At 43.9% G+C, this 26,211-nt stretch overlaps 1 protein-coding gene and 1 pseudogene across 1 annotated transcript in view; one reads left to right on the top strand and one right to left on the bottom strand.

Annotated features, from left to right (window-relative positions):
* Window positions 1–11,916, bottom strand: part of ETFB (electron transfer flavoprotein subunit beta) — an 85,789-nt gene extending 73,873 nt beyond the window's left edge. Inside the window, exons 1-2 of the mRNA XM_033914527.1 lie at window positions 11,759–11,916; window positions 5,958–6,116 (exon numbers count right to left, since the gene is read on the bottom strand). Coding sequence (XP_033770418.1) covers window positions 5,958–6,116; window positions 11,759–11,812 — 213 coding nt within the window. The 5' untranslated portion in view covers window positions 11,813–11,916. The remainder of the gene's footprint in view (window positions 1–5,957; window positions 6,117–11,758) is intronic.
* Window positions 11,917–13,035: 1,119 nt separating this feature from the next.
* LOC117368852 lies at window positions 13,036–13,870 on the top strand (annotated as a pseudogene).
* Window positions 13,871–26,211: the final 12,341 nt, after the last annotated feature.

Consider the following 26,211-nt stretch of genomic DNA (forward strand, 5'->3'; position numbering starts at 1 on the left):
AATGGACCTAACCATGAACTTACGCAGTTGAAACAGAGACGACAAGCAATGGTGAAAGGATTGTTGTTTACGTTGAGGAAGGTACTTCACAAATGAAGCCATGGTGGTAAGGAGATGTTTAAGGTAGAAAGAAAAATGAAAAGCATAATTACCAGCTCTATTTGCCAACATTGCATTTTGGTAGAGCCTCTTACCAAATTTATCCATGGCTTTACCCTCTCTGCCAGGAGGTACAGAAGCATATACACTGGCTCCTGCAGATTTTTTAAGGGTAGATTCGACAAGTAAAGATTCGTGTGGAAGTTGAGGTTTGTCGAACCCAGGGATGGGAATTACTTTATATAGAGAGTCTAACTTACGTGGGGCCCCTGGAACCGTTAAGGGAGTCTCCAAATTCTTGTAGAAAGTCTCCCTCAAGATGTCGTGAAGAGGGAGCTTCAAAAATTCCTTTGGAGGTTGGTCAAAGTCAAGGGCATCCAAAAAAGCTTTAGACTTTTTGGACTCAGCCTCCAAAGGAATGGACAAAGAATCACACATATCTTTCAGGAAACTGGAGAAAGATGAAGTGTCATGCCTAGAGGACGGGTCATGTACAGCAGACTCCTCCTCATCTGAGGAACATTCTCCTTCAGAGAGAAAGGGTTCCTCTGAATCTCCCCACAGATCAGGATCCCTGACATGGGGAGAACGGTCCCGAGACTCTGGGGTAGATGGTTCTACATGTCGGGTTTTGCGCACCGATTTACCTGATCTCATCAATACCGAACCAGGCGATGTAATTGGTGGCACCGGTGCCGAAGTCTGCACCGACTGATGTTGAGCTCTCGGCTCCGGTGCAAGGACTGGCATCGATACCGATGAGGTGGAGTGAATCGGTACCGAGGGAGTGGATACCGACAGCACAGGTTGTTCCACTATTGGTACCGGCTCAGTACGGACCGGCACCGGAAGGTTCGGTGCCAGGATAGCTGGAAGGAGCTGTTGTAATTGCTCCTTAAGCTGTGCCTGGAGAATGGCCGTAATACGGTCATCAAGGGATGGCACCGGTACCGCTTTTTTCTTCTGCGGTACCTGTGGTGCCGCTCGACGCCCCGGAGATGAGGAGCCCGATGTCGAGGGACTCACCTCGATAGGGGCGGAGCGCTTCCGCTGGCGCCTCACAGTCGGCAGGATTGGACTCACTGCACTCGAGACCGGAGGACGCTCCAGCGGGGAAGGCTTCTTAGCTGGCTTACCTGCATGCTGGGACGCCGGTGCGGTGTTGCGCGGCGTCGAAGAAGAGGGTGCCGACTGAACTGGTGCCGAAGTCGGAGTCGATGGAACGGGATCGGACATCTCGGCACCGAACAGTAATCGCTGTTGTATTTGGCGATTTTTTAATGTTCATTTTTTAAGTGTGGCACAGCGGGTGCAGGTGGAGGCCTGATGCTCAGGACCCAAACACTGTAAGCACCAGTTGTGTGGGTCCGTGAGAGATATGGGCCGAGCACACCGCTGGCACTTTTTAAAACCTGGCTGAGGGGGCATGAAAGTGAAGACGGCTTCAGCCAAATCGAAGGCCGAGGCCTCGATGGTGGCAGAAGGCCCCGCAGGGGAAAAGCCAAATTTGAATAAAAAAAGAAGTTTGTTTTTTTTACAAAAATCAAAGAAAAAAGAAACAGGCAAAAAGCCAAAAAGGTTTACGCGAGCGGGAAGGCAATCAAAAAAAAATTTTTCAACAGCCGTTGAAAAAACGCGTCTTCTTAGCTCCGCGGAAACTAAGAAACTGGGGACCGCGCGCCTCTGTCGGGCGGGAAGGCACTCGCGCGTGCGCGGTGCGGCATGCCAGAACTTTCCAAGTTCTTAGAGTGCAATCACTCTAAAATTGTCCGTACCGGGGCTCCGTCGGTGCCGTCACCCATCAGTCAAGAATATGCTGCCTGCTTGTCCTGGGATAAAAGGTTTTAAAGTGCTTTAAAACGTGCTAAGCTAAAAGATGTTTTGTACACCAAAGAGAAAAATCTTCAAAACAAAGCTGAGAATAGCATAAGAGTGAGCGGTGGGAATTTGGTAGGCGAGACAACCCCTATACCTTTAAAACCTGCACCAAGCAACTAAGTGGAGGGGCGGAGAGAGAAGTCAGAGTAGAACATGCATGTCTCAGGACTCAGAATTGCACTGATGCAATACAAACAATACTGATAAAGTGTACTCCACTGGGTGTACACAATTTCCAAAGATGTTCTTTAACATGTCCTCTATTGCTTGTCTAGCCTCTGCAATACATACACAGGTTCCTTTCTTATACAGCTAGAGGTCCACATGCGATTCCCTCTCTCACTTTAACCAATCTTCCTCTCAGGCACTCTACCCCTCCTTACCCCCCCCCCATCAGATTCCCTTTTCCCCTCACCCCAACTCATTCCCTGGTCATTCTCCTGTGCTCCCAGAAGCTTAAATTAGTCCTGCTTAATCTTATGTCACCAAAATAACAGTCCTCAAGAACCCAATTAGCAGGCCTGGAATTTTGGGATCCTTAAAATAAAACCAGCAGTGTCCCTTCGGTCTCAGAACCAAGGTAATTTGTGCGTGTGGATCATTCGAGGGGATGCTTCTCGAGAGACAGATTCAGTAATCGCTGCCTTAGAGGACCGTTTTCAAATGTTGTGTGTGAGTCAATACTAGGCCAAGAAAGGGCAACTTTCTGAGATGGCCAGCAGAAAAGAAATCCAGCTACACATTTTGAATGATTTTTAAAGGCAACTACTATTTTTGTAAACTCCCAAAGACTGTTGGACATCCATTTGTGAGCATCTTAAAACCACAGATACAATAGAATAGTATTTGTAAAATGTACACAGTGCCATCCAGAGGCGGGAGGAAAGGACTGCACTTGGTTTACATAACCAATCCAGCATGCTCCCAAACACACTGCTTCCAAGGCTAGAGATGTAGCAGTAAGGTATTCAGGTTGAAAAGTACTAGGGGAGTGGATAAGTAAGAAAAGTGTCAATTTCCATTACTGTATCTCTCTCGCTCTCTCTGTGTACCAAAAGCTGTTTTAATGCTGCTGACAGCTCACCTACTAAATTATGAGCAATGGCAGAAGGAAGGATGAAAGGCTGACACAGAGGAAGTGAAGGGATAATAAAGTCCAAGGGACTCTCCTTTCATGAGACATTCATTGCTCAAACCAGACACTCCAAACTAGTGAGAATGTGGGCACAAGGAAGGGACCTAGAGATTTTAAATGTTGCTTCTGTTCTCCTAGGAGCCTTAAGTGAAAACTGAAGCAACACAATTCTGTACATGTTACAGAAAAACACCCTCCCCCTTTGAAAACTGTGTTCAGTCCTGAGACCACTTCTTTAATGATAAATCAACAAGGTAGAGGCAATTCAAAGATGGGCAATAAAATGTCTGGACTGCCTATGCTACAAGGAAGCAATTTTGGATTTAGCCCACACCTTTTAGGAGCAGTTCAAGGTAATAGAGAATGACATGGGGCAAATTTTTCCCCGTCCCCGCGGGAACTCATTTTCCCGTCCCTGTCCCATTCGTGCAAGCTCCATCCTTATCTGCACAAGCCTCAAACACTTTAAAATCATAAGTGTTCGAGTCTTGTGTGGTTAAGGCAGAGCTTACAGAAATGAGGTAGGAGAGGGACAGCGACAAAACTCACGGGGATGGGACAGGGAAACTGAGCTCCTGCGGGGACGGGGACAAATTTGTCCCAGTGTCATTCTCTAGTAAGTAACACTCGGGTACAGCAAGTCTCCCTGTTCCCAAAGGGTTTGCAGTCTAAGTTTGTATCTGAGGCAAAGAAAGGTTAAGTGACTTGCGCTGCAGTGGAATCCGAGACTTAGCTTCTCTAGTTCTCAGCCCACATTTTTAATCATTAGACTACTCCAGTGTTCTAGCTTCAAGCTGTATCTACACTTTATCACCTACATGCCTCATCATTCTTTAAAATTTCCCTTTGAAAATTAAACCAAAAACACACTTGCAAACAGCACATGTGTTTTGTACCACTACTTCTACAGGCTGCTGGTGGGAGGGGGAGGGGGGAGGTCGAGGAAAAAAAAAATAAAATCTGCACACCTACGTTTGAAAATAAAAAAATATGCATGTCCTTTTCCCCTCCCAGAACCACCTTTTTTCCCCCTTTTTATCAGTGGTGTACCTAGCATGTGTGACACTCTGGGCCCATCATTTTTTGACACCCTTTCATCTATATGAAAAACATGATTTTTAGTAACAATCCACACAATCGCACAACAAGAGTGCACCTAGGAAAAGGCAGCATCTTACATACTGCAGTGAGCAGCAGATCATCAATACACCCATTGTAAACCTAAACAAGCCAAACTAATACAGATTGTGCTGATCCTGCAGTCAGTGCAGAATTCCTATAAGCGTCTGAGCTGTTACCGCTGTGGTTGGTGCTAAAAAACGCACAAAATCTCCAAAAACAAGAAAAGATGCACTAAAATATCTTCAACAAAAAACATCCAACCATCTACCCAGCACTACAAACAATCATACACAAAATTGGAGAAAAGACCTCAGTGTCTAATAGAGGTGCCAAAAACAACTTCCCATTTAGACAAACCTATCTCAAAATACTGACTTTGAGTCAGGCAGACACATCCTCGGTCAAAAAATTCCAAGATAAGTGGAAAAATAAATTTCTTATTACTACTGTCATCTAAGTATATGAAAATAACATCACACTTATCTGAAAAAGATTCATAGTAGTCTTCATAGTACTGGGCTGTAGAAGCAGGAAAAACCCGCACAGTGGAGCATGAGCACAAAAGCAAAACGGCTATTCACTCTTCACCACTTGCACGCTATTATCACAATTTCCAACAGGGCTTCCGGTTTCGCAAACAAGCTTCATCAGGGAATTGGGTTTTTTTTCAGCAATTCCCTGACCTCTTGTCCTGGTCATATTTACGATGTCAAATGTGACCAGGAGAAGAGGTCATGGACTGAAGCTGAGGGGGGGACAAGCCCAGGACAAATGCCAGGAAGTTCTGCTTCACGCAGCGAGTCATGGACACCTGGAACGCTCTCCCGGTGGAGGTTGCTGCGGAACCCACCGTTCTAGGGTTTAAGGGCAAGTTAGATGCACATCTCCTTGAAAGATGCATAGAAGGATACGGGTGACTAAGTTTTTGCCAGGTTACATCTGGCTGGGCCTCCGCGCGAGCGTATTGCCGGACTTGATGGACCTAAGGTCTGATCCGGAGATGGCAGTTCTTATGTTCTTATGCTGAGAGAAGGTTGGGGGTGGAAAGATACGAGAAGGGCCAGAAGGAAGGAAGGAAGGAAAGAGGAAGAGGGTGGCATAGAAGAGAAGCAAGGAGGGATGGTGGAGAAAAATGAGGAAAGAGGTGAATGGAATTATGGAGAGGTGGGGAAGAAGAATGTGTATGGAAAAGTGAGGAAAGGGAATGACTAATGGAAGAATAAAGGAACAGAGGAATAAAGGAAAAACACAAGGAAAAAGGTGAAAACCAAATAAATAGGAGGGAGAAAGTAAGCTAAAAATCAATGCCAGTTTGAGAGGAAGGGGAGAAAACTCTCCTTCTGCCACCAATCTGAACTATATCCCTTGCCCCTACCACATGAAGCAGTCAAATTACACCTATGAGTTCTATGCTGACAGCCTCTAACTTTTCAACAGACCATCCTGAGTTTGTACGACAACGAAAGATGACCAGAAGCAGAAATGTTTGGAATGCTAGTTTAGAATTGTGAATTTACCTTTCAATCTGTAGCTGATTTTGTATGAGCTCTGGTCCCAACTTTGTGTGATACCTTATAGTCCAAGTCTATACAAAGTGTTACTGCAACCATCTGTGTACTGCTGAAAAAGTGCATAGAATTAAGACCTCTCATCATAGCCTTAAAACACAATCTTTCGCTACAGGGCCTCTAACTATTTGGTCTTTGAATATACTCAAAGGTACCTGGCATTGTTGCGGTCCACAGCTCACGGCGATGATCTCACTGACAATCTTCTTTTCCTTTAGCCGGACAGCCTCCTCTATTGCAATCTCACAGAAGGGGTTCATAGAATGTTTCACGCCATCAGTCACCACTCCTGTCTTGTCTGGTTTCACACGGATCTAAAAGTGGAACATATATAGGAAGAGATGAAAGGCTCACCCTTAATCACTTAGGCCTGAAATTCAAAGGAAGAAGGATCGAGAAACCTGCCATTCATGTCAGACAATGTTAGCCATGCCATCTCCTACCATAGTATGTCAGAGTGTAGCACAGGGGTTCAAATTGCAGTCTCGGCACCCCAAGGTTGTGGGTTCCGACACACGTTGCTCCTTGTGACCTTGGACAGGTCACTTGGTCCTCTAGGTATTAAATATTTATTTTTAAAACTTTATATACCGCCTGAAGTCGCAGCAGTTTCCATACAAACATACATAAAGCAAAAAACAAAAAATACATATCACTCTTAAAACAATATCAAAACACATAAGAAATACAACCTACAGATTCTTCAATAACATATAAAGTTACATATTACAGTACCAAAATACCCAAACATTTTCAGGAAAGACATCAGAAGTATGTATATGCAAATAGCTTGGTTTTCAACATCTTCTTAAAGCTATAATGATCTGCACATAATCTTAGTTGGCCAGTAAGCTTATTCCAATATGACATCCCAGCAATAGAAAACATTTGAAGATGAGTTGCCACAATATCTTACATTGTCAACTGTCAATGCTACCAGTTTCATGCCCCCCTCAGAATGTGTGCCCATCAGGACAGACAGGGAGAAATGTTTGAATACCTGAACCAATTCATATAAACTGGTTGATATAGTGTATCTTGATTTTCAGAAAGCTTTTTATAAAGTTCCTCACAAGAGGCTCCTGAGAAAATTAGTGCCATGGGATATATGGCAAAGTTCAGTTGTGGATTAGGAATTGGTTATTGGATAGAAAAGAGGGTAGGGTTAAATGGTCATTTTTCTCAATGGAGAAGAGTAAACAGAGGAGTGCCGCAGGGGTCTGCACTGGGACTGGTGCTATTTAACTTATTTATAAATGATCTGGAAATTGGACCGATGAGTGAGGTGATTAAATTTGCAGATGACACTAAACTATTCAAAGTTGTTAAAACGCATGCGGATTGTGAAAAATTGCAGGCGGACCTTAGGAACATGGAAGACTGGGCGTCCAAATGGCACATGAAATTTAATGTGGACAAATGCAAAGTGATACACATTGGGAAGAATAATAATCTGAATCACAGTTACCGGATGTTAGGGTCCACCTTGGGGATTAGCGCCCAAGAAAAGGATCTGGTTATCATCGTAGACAATACAATGAAACCTTCCGCCCAATAGGTTGAGGAGGCCAAAAAAGCAAACAGGATGCTAGGAATTATTTTAAAAAAATAAATAAAAAAAAAGGGATGGTTAACAAGACTAAGAATATTATAATGCCCCTGTATTGTTCTATGGTGCGACCTCATCTGGAGTATTGCGTTCAATTCTGGTCTCCTTATCTCAAGAAAGATATAATGGCGCTAGAAAAGGTTCAAAGAAGAGCAACCAAGATGGTAAAGGAGATGGAATGCCTCTTGTATGAGGAAAGACTAAAACGGTTAGGGCTCTTCAGCATGGAAAAGAAACAGCTGAGGGGAGATATGATTGAAGTCTACAAAATCTTGGTGCCGAAAGAGCCTGCCGCTGATCTCTGCTGGGCCTTTAGCATCTGCACATGCTCAAGGTCTTCTGGCTTCCGCTCTCTTCGAGATTCTGAGGCAAATTTGCATGCCTGTCACCTCCATTATATGCAAATCTGCCTCATACATTTTTATTAGGGATATCTTGAAAACTCAACTGGGGAGAATCACTAGTTTAAGCGGTTTTTACATTCAGATATTCAAGCATTTTTCCATATCTGTCCCAGTCTGGGGCATGGAGGATTTAAGCAACTTGCTCAGTGTCACAAGAAACAATGTTGGGCTCAAACCCACTACCTCAGGTTGCTGAGGCTGTAGCGCTAACCAGTAGACCACTCCTCCCTTACTTCCAGCTTAGGGAATTCCTTCCCATCCCGTCTCTTTATTCCTAGACCACTAACTCAGCTTACAAAAGACTCCAACCCTCTCTAGGCCTCTCTCTTCTGTAACTAGCTCACCTGCCGAGAGACTTACCTTTCTACCTTTCTTCAAGGAGAAATATTCAGCAGGCTGGCTGCAGGTGTTTAGTCTTACCTCTGGCTGTAGGAAGCATTTCTTTGTCAGCAAGTTCACTCAGGCTTTCCCTCTCACCCCCAGCTAATGCAGAAGCACCTCAGCTCTATCCCTGCAAGCCTTCTATTGGGGTTTCTTCTTTTACTTTTTCTGGAACCTACTAGTCCAAGGATTTTCTTCTAGTTTTCATAGGGTTACCAAAAGTCCAGATTTACTCGGACATGTCCTCTTTTTAGAGAACTGTCCAGGCATCCGCTTGTGTCTAGAATGACCCACATATTGCATTGGAAAACTAATTAGAATAGGTGGGTTAAAAAATGCTTGGGCAACTTCCTAGATAAAAAAAGCATATATAAACCATTAACAGGTTATACCTGGGGGGGGGGGGGGAGGTGAAAAAACAAACAAACCTGCTTCTTCCTAGGAGAAAGTAGCATGGAAATCTGTCTTTTGGAATTTTAGCAGGTATTTATAACCTGCATGGACTATTGGAAGAAACAGCAGAAAAGTAGACTAGGGAAAGGAGATGTACTTAACTAGTCTATGAGTGTGCTATAGCACTGCTCTGTACTGCTCTACTTATTCTGAATTTTCAGCTCCATACTGCTCTGCCAATCCTGAATGTTCAGCTATTGTTCACCTTAGGCCCTGAATTATCAGCATCCGGTGGCAAATTCCTTGTTCCCCTCCTGCCCCGCTCTTAAACAGAATACATGTAGTTCTGGGCAAAGTCCAAGGTGAGCCAGTGAGCAACACTGCCAGTTGAACAATCTTTTTAGCTGAAAACCAAATCTTTGATAGGAATCACCTAACTAGACTAACTCCGTGTCTAGTCCTAGCTTTACTTCCAGTGCATGCATGGATATGAAGTTCAGATTTTTTTTGAATCTTGCAGTTTCCCACTTCTCTGCCAGAGTTCCAACTGGGACCAGCCTCTGCTGGGCTATGATTCCACAAGCCTTTGTTTACAGTTTATTTGTATTTCTAAAATTTATAAACTATGTGATCTATAATACTCAGCAGTTTACAATATTACACACATAATTATACATCAATACATACAAAATATTTTTTTTAAAAAAAAACATCAGCAATTATTAAAATAGCATAAGATCATTTCAAAACCTTCTCTCTTTCTAATCCTCATACCATCAAGCCTCAATATTGAAGGTAATTTGAAAAAGTGCTTGAAAAGCAAAACTGATTTTATTATGGGTAGGTAGAGGTTCTTTCCCTAGATTATTAGACATGACATGAAATCAACACTACAGATGGCAGATTATTGTACACTAAAAACAGGAATAGTTTAAAGAGGTGGTTGGTTCCCAGACCTCTCCTAGGACGCCTCCAATGAGTGTCAAATTACCTATTAAGAATACAAAATTATATATTTCAGGCATGTTTAGATTGCAAATCCAAATTCCTTGCATCGATGATTTACAAAGCAAATACAGAATACATGCAAGTATAAAAAGCACACAAGACAAACAAAAACAGGTAGGGGAATTTTATAATAATATATCAGAAAAGTATAACACATTTTTATAAACAAATGAGTACATCAGGTCACCTATGTGTAAAGTTCAAAGAAGTACCTACGGCAATGCCTATGTGTCTTTCTAAAGTAAGCTCCCAGAACGAGCCCCAGCACAAATTAACACCTGCTCTAAAGCTGCAAATGTTTGTGCATATCCACACATTTTATAACATCACAACTCTGCCCAAATTACATCCCTTGAAATAACTACACACAGATCACATAGAACTAGACTCACTCTTTCTGTGCACATACATTTAATTCATTCATTTTTCTATACTGTTCTCCCAGGAGAGCTCAGAATGGTTTACACGAATGTATTCAGGTGCTCAAGCATTTTTCCCTGTCTATCCCGGTGAGTTCACAATCTTATCTAATGTACCTGGGGCAAGGGGGGGGGGGATTAGGTGACTTGCCCAAGGTCACAAGGAGCAGTGTAGGTTTGAACCCACAACCCCAGTGTGTTGCAAACTTTCTGGCCGGCGGCACACTAACTTCAGTGCTCTGGGCGGAAGGCACCTGTCCTGGAAGTCGATGTGCGATGCGCGATGTGAATGCATCGACATCTGCACATGCGCGGAGGCCTGTCTGGCCACGACTCTGCCAGTGGAGGGATTCGAGAGGTGCATGGAGAGGAGGAGCGACGCCGGCCAGGAGGAGAGTCATCCGGCTGACTTCCTACAGGATGTGCTTCTCGCCATAAGAGGCGCAGGACGTGCCATAGGTAGGCAGGCAGCAAGCGTAGGCAACTCTCCTCCTCACCAGTGTGTTGCAGCACACCAGAAATCTCAGTAGGCACCCAGTTTGCGATACACTGCTTTAACCACTGCGGCACTCTCCCCTTTATGAATGTACATAGCATTTCAATTTTATAAAACCCCTTTCCTGCATGTAAAATAAGCTTTTACTCACAGAAAAAGTTTTATAAATTTACTCTCAAAAGGACAAACTCATTAAGCAGAGCACCTAAACAAATGAGAACATCAATCCTAGCTCCTTATGGGGAGAAAGTAGGGGGGGAAAGCCACCTTATACATACACTTAGGATAGGTAAGTCTCTGGGAAGAAGTGCTCCCACACATTAAAACATCCTGAAATTGGAAGCTGATCAAAAATCCCCACTGATTAAGAAAGAGGAGCAGTAAATAACACTGCTACACAGTCGCTGATTATCCTCTGACCAATGATAAGTGGAAAATGTGGATATTCAGAAAGTCTTAGGTCTTTCTGAAAGGAATCGCTGGATAACATTTTTTAGAGCAAGAACTAGGAAATCGCCATTTTTAAAATCCTGCATGAAGCACTTGAATTGGTTCCATTCCATCTCCTCCCACTGCTAGAGCTGTCAACTTATCCAGACTCAGGAGAAATATTTTAGGACAGTTCTGATTTTCTAACATCCCTACCCTGGTGCTTTATAGGGCCTGTAGCAGGATTTCAATGAATTCAATCAGATATCACAAATAACTGCATTCCACTGCTTGCAATGCTGATACCACAAAGAATAGGCAGGACTATAAATTTCCACCAGGCACTGCAAGAGAAATAAGCATAAAACATAATTGGTCTCCAACCAGTGATTTTCAATTCCAGTCACTGGTACATGGAGTCCCAACAGACCAGACTTTTCAGCATAACCAAAATATGCAATCACCCAAGGCCACAGACGAAAGTTAATTCAGAGTTCTGTCAGCACCAATATAACAAACATAAGTGCAGCTGGAAATCACATAAAACTTGTCCTATTTCTCTAAACTTCTCCCGCAAGTGCATTGTGGGATGTTTAGTTCTTGCATCGCTTCCCAGAATGCAATGGGATGGAGAACCACGCTGCCTAGCGCTCTTCTTGTTGTACTGAAATGAAACCGGACTACAGGTTCCAAAATGCACTGGGATATAAGAAATATGAAATTTAAAATAAGCAATGCTTGAATCTGAAAGCGTCACGCCTGGGTGCGCTGGACCGGAGCTTGGGCTGGGGTGATAACAGCAAGGAAAGATGCTCACCTTCACAGCATAGTCAATGACCCTCTTGACTCCCACCAGTGCCCGTAGCGCCATCTTTCTTTCAAGCACTTACACCACGCCTGCGGCCGCCGGAAAATGAAAAGAAAAGGCGGAAAGGAGGGAACACCGAAGACATACCCCGAACGAGGAGAGATCGACCAATCACCGTGGTAGAGCTCTGCGGCCCAGGTTCGCCTCAAAGACAACTGCATCGCTCGCCACTGGAGGGACTCTCTGCCAATCAGTGAGTACTTTGAATTCCCTACTTGTTCGCCAGTTCCAATCATTCGTATACTCGCTGTTGATCAAGGATACCCGCCTCTATCCAGCCTCCTCCCGCCAGCCGAAGCCAATCAGTGATCCGAATTCTCGTTTGTTAGCGTCTGAGAAAACAGCTGATGACGGATACCCAGGTAGTGAACAAGCGTTCTGGTGCCCTTTGCGTGACTTGTAGCAAGTCACCTGGTTAGACTCACAAGGCGGCTCTGTGACTATATTATAGTTAATGTGACCATTTATTTTTTTCATCAAAACGGGACATCTATGATTTTCAGTGCCGCCCCAGCCCATTTTTCATGTACACACAATATCTTATTCATAATGGTAACCATAAAATGGAAAAAAAAAAAAAAAAACTAAACCCTGTAGGCAGAGAAAATGTTAATTATCATTTATATTCGGATTTTTTCCAAAGAGGTCAAGACAGATGACTTTAAAATATGCAATAACACCTCAGTAACAACTATAGAAAAATAGAAAAATACAGCAGACCCTCAATATTCGCGGGGGTTAGGGGCAGAGCTAGCCAGCAAATAGGGAAAAATCATGAATAATTGGCAGTGACACAGGGCAGAAACGATTTTCCTACGCTCCTACCCCATGCTGAGCCGTCATCACAATTGCTGCCATGAGTTCCCGTTTTGATGACGGCACTGCACGGGGCAGGAACGTTGGAAGATCGATCCTAGCCCGCGTCACCGCTAGACCATCAGGCAGTGGCGTACCGGGGGGGGGGGGGGGCGGTCTGCCCCCGGGTGCATGCCTTGGGGGGTGCACAGCTGGCTGTTCTCACTGCCTCTAACGCCGGCCCTGCAGCCCCGGACTTCCCCACACCTGCTCCCTCCCTCCCCGATCGCTATTATTTTAAATGTTATGGCAGCCGTGGCGCTGTATCCATCGGAGGAGACTTCTAACCTCGGCCTGTCCCGGAACTCTTCCTGCAGCCACCGCCCGCCTAGGCGGGAACAGGAAGAGTTCCGGGTGGGCAAACTTGCAGCATGGAGGCGGCTCGGCAACTGCCGCTCCTCTGCCTCATCTTGTTGGCAGCGGGCGGAGGGAAGGCGGCCGAGGAGAAGCAGCACCGGGGCGCCAGCCCGGACGAGATGTGCCACTTCTACGCGGGGGGACAGGTGTACCCGGGGGAGGCTTCCCACGTCCCCGTCTCGGACCACTCGCTGCACCTCAGCCAGGTCAAGATTTCCAAGCCAGCACCCTACTAGGAAGGAACAGCAGTCATCAAGGGTGAATTTAAAGAGCTGAAGTTGAGAGATTTCCTGGGAAAATATCTCGTGTTTTTCTTTTACCCTCTTGACTTCACATTTGTGTGTCCAACGGAGCTTATCGCCTTCAGTGGCAGGATTGATGAATTCAACACTATAGACACTGAAGCAGTGGCATGTTCGGTGGATTCATAGTTTACACACCTAGCCACAAAAGCAAGGGGGACTTGGGCCAATGCAGATTCCAATTCTTTCAGATTTAACACATCAGATATCAAAAGATTATGGAGTATACTTGGAAGACCAAGGGCATGCACTCAGAGGCCTTTTCATTATTGACGATAAAGGAGTTCTTCGGCAAATTACAATGAACGACCTTCCTGTGGGCTGCTCAGTAGATGAAACTCTCAATCTAGTCCAGGCGTTCCAGTACACTGACAAACATGGAGAAGTTTGCCCTGTAGGTTGGAAACCTGGCAGTGAAACAATAATACCAGATCCAGCTGCAAAACTGAAATATTTTGGCAAACAAAACTGAAAATACACAGATCTTGTATGTCATCACTTGTTCAAATGGATTAATTACCAATACATTCATTAATTTTGGCATATAGAAAAAAAAAAAAAGAAGTTTCCTCCGATGGATACAGCGCCGTGGCTGCCATAACATTTAAAATAATAGCGATTGGGGGGGGGGGGGGAAAGGTGTGGTGAAGTCCGGAGCTGCAGGGCCGGCGTTAGAGGGACTAAGAGCTGATGGTGCCGCAGGGTCCCGCGTGGGGGGGGAGGGAATGAAGAAAGAAGAGTAACCGAAGCATTGGCAATTTGGGGGGAGCAGGTGTGGGGAAGTCCAGAGCTGCAGGGGAGAGTGTTGCTGTACCCAGCTGGAGGGAGAAGGAAAATGAGGGAGGGAATGAAAGGAGATGCCAGGGCTTGGAGGGAAGGAGGAAGGTGTGCCAGACTAAGGGAAAAGGAAGGGGGAGATCTCAGAGCATGGAGGGGGAGGAAAAGATGGAAGGAAAGGAGAGAAATGCCAGAGAATCAGGGAAGGTCAGATACCAGACTGTGGATGCAAAGGAAAGAAAGGAGAAGAGAGAGATGCCAGAGCATAGGGCATGGGTTGGTGACAGAGAGAAAAAAATGGAGAGGTGGCAGAGCTGAAATCAATCATGTACAAAGGAGAGAAGGGGCACAGGATAGATAGTTATGAAAGGAGCATAGAAAGAAGGAAGATGTTGTATGGAAGAGAGAGAAGGCAGACATTGGATGGAAAGGGCAGTGACTGGAAGGGGTGAGACAGAAGGTGAACAGTAGATGGAAGGGGTAGAGAGAGGGACAGACACTGAATGGAAGTGTGAGGGAGAGGGGGAGCAGACGCTGGAAGGAAATGGGGAGGAGAAAGAAAAAAGGGCACATGCTGGATTGAGGGACGAGGATAGAGTTAGATACTGGAAGGGGTGAGGGAAAGAGGTGGCAAGCTTTAGGTAGACAGTAAAAAAGGACATTGATGAGAGGGTAGTAAGAACATAATCTAGACAGATGCAGAAAATAAATTGAAAAGGAAAATGAGGGAAAAAAGGGAAAGGGATTGCAGAGGAGAGGTGTGGGGGAGGGAAGGAGAGGAGAGAGTTGCCAGACCAATGGGGGTGAAAGGAGAGATGGAAGGGGGAGGCATACAGTTTCTGGAAGGGGCATAGAAGGAAAGAAGATGCCATATAGGGGAAGAGAGACGACAGACAGTGGATGGAAGGAAGAGAGTTACAAGAAGATGAGGAAAGCAGAAACCACAGAAGACAAAGGTAGAAAATTTTTTTTAATTTATTTATTGCTTTAGGAGACATGTGTCACTGTTTCTGTGGTGTTGCATTGTATGCAGAGTCCAGTTTCTTACTGGTTCAATTTAATCTTTGTCTATGTATTTCTATTTTATCCCCCCTTTTAGAAAACCGTGGAGCGTTTTTTAGCGCCAGCCGTGGTGGTAGCAGCTCTGATGCTCAGAATTCTATGAGCGTCAGCTGTTACCACTGTGGCTAAAATCCACACTACAGTTTTGTAAAAGGGGGAGGGGTTAGTTTGTGATGACATATTCCATACTAGGCAAAGGTGTTTTCTATGTTCTGTGTGTTCGAAAGACATGGTTTTCTGTTAGGATTGACGGTGTAGGATTGATCTGTACTAGTCTGGCTTGTTTAGTTTTACAATGGGTGTATTGATGTTGTACTGCTCACTGCATATGTAAGATGCTGCCTTTTCCTAGGTACTCATGTGTGCCGTGTGGATTGTTACTAAAAATCATGTTTTTCGTACAGATGAGGGGGGTGCCAAAAAATGATGGGCCCCAGGTGTCACATATGCTAGGTACAAACAACTCAGATGTGTTGAAAACCAATGTATGTAAAAACAACACTTTCAATGGGAGACTAGTGTGGTCATAAGATGTTATAGTGGTACAAATTTTTTGCAGAAGCAATGAGAAACCAGTGCCAGCTCTTAATTGCTCAAAAAGAAGGAAAAAACCTCAGAAAAGGCCCTCCCACCGCCACAATAGTGGATGTAAGGTGGTTAAGCGATTACCTCATAGGCAAAACCTTCATTCAGAAGTGAGCAATTGAGTAAAAAACTGTGCTTCACATAAATGCTGAATTATAGATAGAGGAAAAAACCACTTATCTTGAGGCTGATCGGCACACCGACGGAGGCCAGCGTTTCACCGACAGGCTACATCAGGGTGTGACCCGACCGATCAGTCTGCAAAACAAAGAAGAAAAACAAAGGAACTTAGCAGTTTCACAATAAGTTTACTTCTTTCTATAACAGAACTAGAACGTACCTTATGAAGAGCGAATACAAACGCTTCAAAAAAAGTCCAAAAAATGGCTCCCATGGAGCGGCTTCGGGATTTCGGATTTTAAATCTTCACGGTGGGAAGCGTCACCACCGGAAGTGAATTAAAGAATGACGTGGCAGCTGAGAAGAATCTGACACAAAAGAGATCGGCAAAAATTGTAAAGATGATCTTCACCAGTGAATGAACTAAGAACAAAAACAAAAACAAAACAAACACAAAAGAAAAAATATATGTGTGTAAATAAAAATAAAAATGAAACATGCATTTTTTATTTAATTTTAACAAAACCAAATGGTTCCTGCAATTTTTTATATATATATATAATTTTTGTTTCTTTTTCTTCTTCCTTTTTACTGTGTTCTGATATCCAGAAAAGACCAAGAATAAAATATAAAAACTTAAAAAAGTTTAATTGAGAAAAGGGTGAAAAAAGGATGTGACTACCTAATAGAAAGCACTCCATTCCAGTCTCTGATTCAGCCCAGAGGGCTCTTCACTGTTGAGTAGGTGAATCCAAAATTGCTCAGCTCGCAATAATTGAAAAGAACTACTTTAAATTTCAAGACAAGTTTTTTCAACAAGTCTCTGGGGTAGCCATGGGAGCGACCATGGCTCCCTCTGTAGCTAATCTGTTTATGCAGAATTTTGAAAATCTCTGGATAGTTTGTAATCCATTTTCTAACAAGACGATGATGTGGCTGCGATTCATAGATGACATTTTTGTCATCTGGACGGGGACAAGAGACGAACTTGATCATTTTCATTCATTTTTTTTTTCAATGAAAAGCTTTTATTGAAATACACTCCAAACAGTACAATTTCACAGGAAATGCAAGAACAAAGATACATAGAGCAAAATACCTCGCTCCAAAATAACAACAGAAACATGTGCAATTCCTACAGACTAATAAGAGCAATCAAAAATACCCACCGAATCACAGCCCATACCCCCCCTCCCACCCCCATAGGGACATAACACAATACCTACAGCTCTCAATAAGGTTGAGAAACAATCTATTCCAAACAGAAACCAAAACGTGAAAAGGAATATGGTTATGAGATCCCCCCAAGTATCGCCCATCCATTCCTACTCCAAAACCAACCCAAATCCCCTAGCCACCCCTGCCACAAACCCCCACCGAAGCCCGAAAACTACGCCAGATATGAGCATAGCCATGTAATTTACCATGACGCAAAGCCGTTAAGTGATAAAGGTTCTGCCAATTAAGCAAGCGTTGCTCCACCAGGGCCCACATGGGAGGGAGCGCCTGATTCCACAAAGAGGCAATGGCCAATCTAGCAGCAGTGAATGCCAACTTACAAAATAAAGAGTCACCCCAAGCCAAATCTAATTGATGCCAAAACAACAAGGCGTGTCGCCAATCAGCCGGTATCTGGACATCTAAGATCCGGGACACCCGAACAAAAACCTCAGTCCAGAATCCACACACCTGCCCACACTGCCACCACATATGAAAGTAGGTACCCACTTCCCCACAGCCCCTCCAACATAGGACACTCGCACCTCCCCGCCAACGAGCCACAACCTGAGGGGTATAGTACCACCGAAAGAGGACCTTGTAACCATTCTCGATCAGCAAAGCAGCTATACCTGCCGAGGAGATCTCCGACCATATGTCACCCCAAGTGTCCCATTTGGTTTTGTTAAAATTAAATAAAAAATGCATGTTTCATTTTTATTTTTATTTACACACATATATTTTTTCTTTTGTGTTTGTTTTGTTTTTGTTTTTGTTCTTAGTTCATTCACTGGTGAAGATCATCTTTACAATTTTTGCCGATCTCTTTTGTGTCAGATTCTTCTCAGCTGCCACGTCATTCTTTAACTCACTTCCGGTGGTGACGCTTCCCACCGTGAAGATTTAAAATCCGAAATCCCGGAGCCGCTCCATGGGAGCCATTTTTTGGACTTTTTTTGAAGCGTTTGTATTCGCTCTTCATAAGGTACGTTCTAGTTCTGTTATAGAAAGAAGTAAACTTATTGTGAAACTGCTAAGTTCCTTTGTTTTTCTTCTTTGTTTTGCAGACTGATCGGTCGGGTCACACCCTGATGTAGCCTGTCGGTGAAACGCTGGCCTCCGTCGGTGTGCCGATCAGCCTCAAGATAAGTGGTTTTTTCCTCTATCTATAATTCAGCATTTATGTGAAGCACAGTTTTTTACTCAATTGCTCACTTCTGAATGAAGGTTTTGCCTATGAGGTTATCGCTTAACCACCTTACATCTACTATTGTGGCGGTGGGAGGGCCTTTTCTGAGGTTTTTTCCTTCTTTTTGAGCAATTAAGAGCTGGCACTGGTTTCTCATTGCTTCTGCAAAAAATTTGTACCACTATAACATCTTATGACCACACTAGTCTCCCATTGAAAGTGTTGTTTTTACATATGCTAGGTACGCCACTGCCATCAGGTAAGGTCTGAGGGATGTCTGGGGCAGCGTTTCACAATTAAAAAACAAGGAGGAAAAAAATCACAAATAACCGAATTCATGAGTGGGGAAACCACGAATCGGGAGGGGAACTGTATAGTTAAAAATATAGACAGCAGATATAAATTCTCAAAACGGACACATTTTGATCATTAAATTGAAAATAAAATCATTTTTTCTACCTTTGTTGACTGGTGATTTCATGAGTCTGTGGTTACACTTCCTTCTGACTACATCCATTCTTTCATTTCTTTCTTTCTCTCTCCATGCCCCCCTTCTTTCTTTCTGTCTTTCATTCTCTCCCTGCCCCCCAAAGCCACTGCCACCTCCCTGCCCCCCCCCAAAGCCACTGCCACCACACTCCCCTAACTTTTTCTTTCTTTCTCTCTCCATGCCTGCCACCGCCAATTTCTCCCTGCTTCCCGCCACCGACGTAGCAACAGGGCCAGGCGAGGCAAGTGCAGCGACTGCTGAAAGGCTGGCTCAAAACTTCCTCTCCGACGTCAGAATTGACGTCAGGGAAAAGGCTTCTGGGCTGGCCATTGTGCAATCACTGCATTTGCCTCGCCCTGTTGCTGCATTGGCAGCGAGGAAGCAGGGAGAAAGCCTGTCCCGTTGTCCCCACGCACAGCTTCGGTACACTCTCTCTGAAAACGTGACATTTTATTTCAATAAATGCAAAATGATTGGGGGGGGGCTAAATTCAATAAAAATTACTTTTCCCTGGACACTTCAACGGTTTGATCAATATTAAGGGAGGATAAGCACCCACAGCACCCAGAGAGCTGGCACATATGCTTAATGTGTTCTAACATGGGATTTTCCCACACATTAAGCACAGATTTAACTTGTAACTTTTTTTTTTTTGCAGGTTGTGCACTAATGTTTCCCTTAGCAGATAGTACCTGCTGAGAGTTAATGAGGGAGCATATACTGCCTTCTGTGAAGGAGGTGCTAAGTGCTGTTGACTGAACATGGTGCAGAAGGGAGTTGTAGCTTATGTGATGATAGTTTTTAAAAATCTCTTAAAATTGCTCCTTTTTACAGTGTAGTCATTTGATTCTGACTAGCGGCATGTTCATGCATGTTAGTCGGGCAGTTTCATCTATTGAGGTTTTGCCTTAGGTATTTTTCTTATCTAAGTAACGGCTTTCACTTATTCCCTTTGGGTATGATGGTTTGGTGGTAACCAGTCTAGTCATTCCTGTGCTCGCAGTTCTGTCTGGTAGCTTCTTTGTATGCTGGAATTTCTGGAGCTCATATGGCTACAATTTCCTTTCGTCTGACTGTTAGGCAGTTTTTGACAGCTACACGGATGTATCTGGGCTCAATGTCATGATGATGAACTGGAATATAGTGATTGGCGATGACCTTTGCAGACCACTTTCCAGTTCCTGCTTATTGTAGCTGTTGGGCCTCATGTGCCATTGCAGGAATGGTACCTCCTTATCCCTTTTTGGGTAAGAAGGGGCTTCCCTTGAGGCACCATCTTTCGCTCTTCTCTTCTGGATCTCTGGTCTGTGACTCTGGATGAATATCTTGATTTTCTTTGCCATCTTCACAGCATAGACAATGTAGGAAATCTACCCTCTTTCTTTGGATAGGGTCTACGCAGTCCAGACGACGCTACCAGGAACGGAATTTACTTTTCTTTCAAGTGTTCACCTCTCAGTTGATTTCATGCCTCTTTGTTTCACCGGCTTTCTTAGTGGTTTCTGGAGTCTAGCTCAGAAACCTTAGGTATGCTCTTTGGGCATTGTCCTTATTGTCCCAACCTAGATATGGACAGGAGAATCCACTCTTTCAGTTCCCTGAGGGCTTTTTGGGGAGAGGATGTTCAGTTGACCTGGCGTCTTAGTTCGGATGTGCCTGAATTCTCTCTCTATATATACACATTGGGTGTCTCTACCGAATCTGTCGATTGGGACATCAGGAGTGTGGCTGTAGCATGGAACTTGGGTCTAGACTGCCCCAGAGCTTTTGCCCACAGGAGGGAACACGGAAGATATGGGTACTGTCTATTTCTTTTTGTGGTAGTTGTAGTTCCGCACCTTTCTGGTGGGGTCATTCTTATCTCTTCCTTGACTAGGTCTCTGGTAGGTGATTCTGGAGGAGTTTCCTTACTGTTTTTATCTCCTCATTTGCTGTGGAGCCTGGCTCTGTTTCCTTTGGTAACAGCATACCTGTTCTTATTTGGCTGTTGGGCATAGTCCAGGCTTTTCTGAGCATGGTCTATAACCCTTCTCGGTACATCTCGTTCCTCTCATACTTTAGCCTCTTTTGATGGGCAAAGTTTCTCCATATCCATCTTGTTTCTGGAAGATCTTTACCTTCCTCACAGCATTCACGCAACTCTTCTTTTGATGGTGAGCTATCATTGTGTGTTTACAGGCTGGATACCCTGCATTCTTCCCGAGAAGGAGGGTCTGTTATACTGTTGGTAGATATAACAGAGTCAATCATCAAGAGTGCTTATGGATCCTTGGAGATTTCAAGGGCTGATATTCTGCAGTCATTCTATTCCTGGATGGGCTCTGCCCCTGTGGTTTCTGCGGCATATGGCTCTTGGGCACTGATTCCTCCTGGTCACATGTGTTCTGAGGCTTAGACTCTGTCTGTATAACTGTTATTTAGTATTTCCTTGGATTAATACTGCATTGCTTGACTTGCAAGTGGGGATTTCACAGTATCTTAGTTGTTCTCTAGCTATCCGCACTTGTTCTCTGGGAGTGAAGCTAGTTAGGACGTGGCCGTCCGTATGCTATGTCTGGTGGAGTGGCATTATTTTCCTCTCAATGTTAGGACGGCTTTGCTACATCCCACTAGTCTCTGGATTCATCTGCTGCTGGTGACAAGGAAGGAAAAATTATGTTCTTACCCGTTAATTTTCTTTCCTTTAGTCACAGCAGATTAATCCAGAGCTCCACCTGGTTTAAGTGTTTATCGCTCCTGAGCGCAGTTTTGGTTTTTGAGTGTCAATTGTTCATATAGCACATGTGGGGGAGAGGAGTTTTATATGTTTTATATGTTTATTGTGCTTTCTTTCGGCTGCTCTGAGAAGTCCTATACTGAGTGGCCAGGAGGCTGTGCATCCAATAAGGCTGAGGACAACTCATTTCTCTCTATCTCCACCTGCTTGTTGATGGACATAATCGCACTAGTCTCTGGATTCATCTGCTGTGACTAAAGGAAAGAAAATTAACAGGTAAGAACATAATTTTTCCATAAGGGACAATTGAACAGACCCTACTGGCTCTCAAACTATATGCCCTGCTGGTATCAGTGGCAAAGCTTACAGTTGAGATACCTCTAGTAAAAAAATTTTGGGGAGGTGGGGGAAATGGGGGGAGGAACTTGGCTTGTCGACTGTGACACCTCCAAGGTCAGATGGATCCCCAAAAGGGTCTCCCAAGCTCAATCCAGCACCACAGACGAGGACAAGAAGGCCTAAACAAAATCCAACAGGCCTACACTAAACCATGAAAAGATTGCACAGGCTTACCACCTCCACTTAGGTGCAGGTGGAGGCTTACCACCTCCACCAAGATGCAGGTGGAAACTGAGAGCAGACTGATTGTATTTGGGAAAGCATAGCTCACTTGTACTTCAGCCAAAAGTTTGTGTCTTAGTCTCTACCTGCTGGTCATGGTGAGCTATGCCGGTTTGGAGAGACTAAAAGAAAGAAAATTAGCAGTAAGAAGAACCTAATTTCTTCTTTTTTCTCTGTCTGTCATAATTAGATTGCAAGCTCTTTCAAGCAGGGACCGTCTTTTGCGTGTTTAATGTACTGCACTGCATACGTCTGGTAGTGCTTTAGAAATAATAAATAGTAATAATAATAGTACCTTTAAAATAGGCAGCACTGCAGATAAAGAACACAATATGTTCACAAATTTTTAGTGTTGCTGGACCATGTATGTGGAATTCTTTACCTATTAATATTCATCAGATTCCAGAGCTATTATCCTTCCGCAAGTTGTTGAAGGCTTATTTTATTTTTCAGAAAGCTTTTGGAAATGGAGATCTGTTCAATTGAGCTTTAGCTTTAGCTTTTTTTTTAATATACAATTTTGGTATTTTGTTTTTTCTTAATAATTGTGTTAAGAACATAAGAATTGCCGCTTCTGGGTCAGACCAGTGGTCCATCATGCCCAGCAGTCCACTCACGCGGCAGCCCTCTGGTCAAAGACCAGCACCCTAACCGAGACTAGCTCTACCAGCGCCTGTTCTTGTTCAGCAGGAACTTGTCTAACTTTGTCTTGAATCCCTGGAAGGTGTTTTCCCCTATAACAGCCTCCGGAAGAGCGTTCCAGCTTTCTACCACTCTCTGGGTGAAGAAGAACTTCCTTACGTTTGTACGGAATCTATCCCATTTCAACTTTTGAGAGTGCCCTCTCATTCTTCCTACCTTGGAGAGGGTGAACAACCTGTCCTTATCTACTAAATCTATCCCCTTCAGTACCTTGAATGTTTCGATCATGTCCCCTCTCAATCTCCTCTGTTTGAGGGAGAAGAGGCCCAGTTTCTCTAATCTTTCGCTGTACGGCAGCTCCTCCAATCCCTTAACCATCTTAGTCGCTCTTCTCTGGACCCTTTCGAGTAGTACCGTGTCCTTCTTCATATACAGCAACCAGTGCTGGACACAGTACTCCAGGTGAGGGCGCACCATGGCCCTGTACAGCAGCATGATAACCTTCTCTGATCTGTTTGTGATCCCCCTTCTTTATCATTCCCAGTATTCTGTTTGCCCTTTTTGCCGCCGCCACACATTGCGTGGACAGCTTCTGACGACTTGTCAATCAGAACTCCCAAGTCCCTTTCCTGGGAGTTCTCTCCAAGTACCGCCCCGGACATCCTGTATTCGTGCATGAGATTTTTGTTATCGACATGCATAAGAACATGTCGTTTTATGTTTGTTTATTGATTTGTACATGTACTTCTGAAAACCGCATAGATTGTTTGGATATGTGAGATAAGTGTTTTTACATAAATAAATTTAAAAAAATATATTTTGTGAAGAGAATTACTGATTATGTAGTGTTGAAATATGGCTCCTCTCCTCTCCTACTCTTTTCCTAAGATTAGTTTTTATATATATTATTACCATGTGCTTCAAGGGCTTCCTTCCTTCTCTTTGTTCTCCTCTTACTGTGGTTTGTGTAGCACTAGTTATAATGGTTCTGATTTATTCAGTTTGCTTTATGTAAAGGATATATTTGATTTCTGATATGTGCTTTTCCTTATATTATGCTTGTGTATATTCTATAAATGCAAATTTTAAAAATGGGCTTTACAATTTAGCATATGTTAATTCCCTTAATGCATGTTAGAGGTGCCTTAAGCCTTAACACAGCTTGATGAATTTCCCCTTAGTATCTCCTAAATAGGAAGCAGTAAGGGGCTGATTCTGTATAGGATGCCAATCTCAGCGACCACCTAAGAAGTGGCTGAGAATTGTGTACCGGTGTCATAGTAACATAGTAGATGACAGCAGATAAAGACCCGAATGGTCCATCCAGTCTGCCCAACCTGATTCAATTTACATTTTTTTATTTTTTCTTCTTAGCTATTTCTGGGCAAGAATCCAAAGCTTTACCCGGTACTGTGCTTGGGTTCCAACTGCCGAAATCTCTGTTAAGACTTACTCCAGCCCATCTACACTCTCCCAGCCATTGAAGCCCTCCCCAGCCCATCCTCCACCAAACGGCCACCAGTACTGGGCAGACCGTGCAAGTCTGCCCAGTACTGAATCGCGTCTGTCCTGACGAACAGAAGCTAATTCCCCAATTCTCTAACTGGTGCCCATGTCAGCAGCATTGGTTAGAGAATCGCGCCTTAACCTGATCACAAACTTGCCATCAGCTGATAGCAGCAAGGGAATCCCCGATCAGCTGAGCCGGCAGGACTCCCTGAAGCCATGTCTTCAGAGAGTGCTGCTGGCTCAGATGATCGGGGGGGGGACAGGAAATACCTCTGCTGCAATCAGCTGAACCAGCTTCGGCAGAGGTCCCCCCCAACACCCACCCCTGAAATTGGCAGGAGGGATGCCCACTCCCTCCTGCTGTCAACCCCCCTAAGCACTGACAACCCCCCAAATGAAGAGTGGTAGGAGTGATGCCCACTCTCTTTTGCTGCTTACCCCCAATACCCCCCAACCACTGAAGCCATGTTTTGAAGCTGTAAGAAAACCAGGCCCTGTTTGTCTTTCCTTCTTTGAAGAGAGTACAAGGACATTTATAAGCCGTATTTGCAAACAGCTTTAAATAAGATAAGCTCTGCTGACCACAGCACCCTCTGTGGACTTCAGTCTTGAGACCCTTACCCATGTAATTTGTTATTTCTTTTAAAGTTTCATGTGACCTGTGTCCATATATGGTTTGTGTTTACGTCACATGCTGACATATGCTGACAACACTGATTCATGAATGATATAAAAGGGATGTGAAGTTCATAATAAAATTGGACATGTTTTGGAGATCATTTCTTGCCTCTACAATATGTCCCCAGGTGCATCTGTCTTCCAAATGACAGAGAAAGAATGGGGCAGGAATTGGGACCTAATCCTTTTCAGTTGGGGGCACGTCCGCGATGGGCAGATGATATCACCAATATTTTGTGAGTATTTCTGACTTTTTCTGTTCTTTAATACTCACTAAGTAGTGGTGACCTGTACCCACCCTTTATTTTAAGTTCAAGCTTTGGGTTCTATTATGGAGTTTTTTTTGGGAAAATTCTCGGGGTACTTTCGGTAAGCGCCCCTCGTGAATATAAGCAGCTGCCATTCTTTCGGGAAGAATGAAATTATTTATAGAACCCCCCTGCCCACTCTGTCATTTGTAAGGTTAAAACTTTTATAGAGTATAAGATTTTATTGTCTCTTATTACTGTACCTCGCTTATAAGGTAAGATAAGCGAATATTTTTGCATTGTTATATTGTTTTTGTAATGAGCCATAAAGGCACTTAGGATTCTCCACCTCCTAGACAGATGAGACTTGTACGGCTGTGTGTGTATGACATTCTTCCTTCAGCTCACATCTTTCTGTGTCACCAATCTTTAACACTGAGGTAGGACGTGCTGTTATGTGGAATGAATTGAAAGTGCTGTTTGAATCAGTTTAAGATCTTTCCTTCGCAGCTTGTATACAAGCAGCTTTCATTATCAGGGTCCGTGCATGAATGCTTTTGCCCCTTCCCCCAGACTTCTCAGTTTGGGCTTACACTGACCCCCTATAGTGCTTCTTTGAAGTTACTCATTCTTGTTTTTATCAAGCAGTATGGTGAGATTCCACTGCTTGTCACTTATCTTTTCTCCGGCATTATCAAACCCACCATCTCTTCTTACAATACGCCCATTGCTCTTGTTGTCAAAGCTGATGGCATTCCCCGTTTCATCCTAGATTTTAGGGCTGTTTTCTTATGTTTCTTTCTCTCCTCCATTCCACCGGCAGCCAATGTTTTTTTTTTTTCTGTCATTGTCCTAAAGAATGTTTTATTTTTGTCCCTGTTGGTGAGGCTTTTCAGCTCTTTTTTGCCTTCACCTTTACGCAACAGTATACCTGGTGTGGAATGCCCCAGGGCTATGTTGACTCTATTGTCCTTCGGGCTATTCTACAGTCATGCACTGCCCCTCATGGTCCTGTCCTCATTCTATACCTCTT

Source organism: Geotrypetes seraphini, chromosome 11 (genome assembly GCF_902459505.1).
Source record: "Geotrypetes seraphini chromosome 11, aGeoSer1.1, whole genome shotgun sequence".
NCBI classification, from domain to species: Eukaryota; Metazoa; Chordata; class Amphibia; order Gymnophiona; family Dermophiidae; genus Geotrypetes; species Geotrypetes seraphini.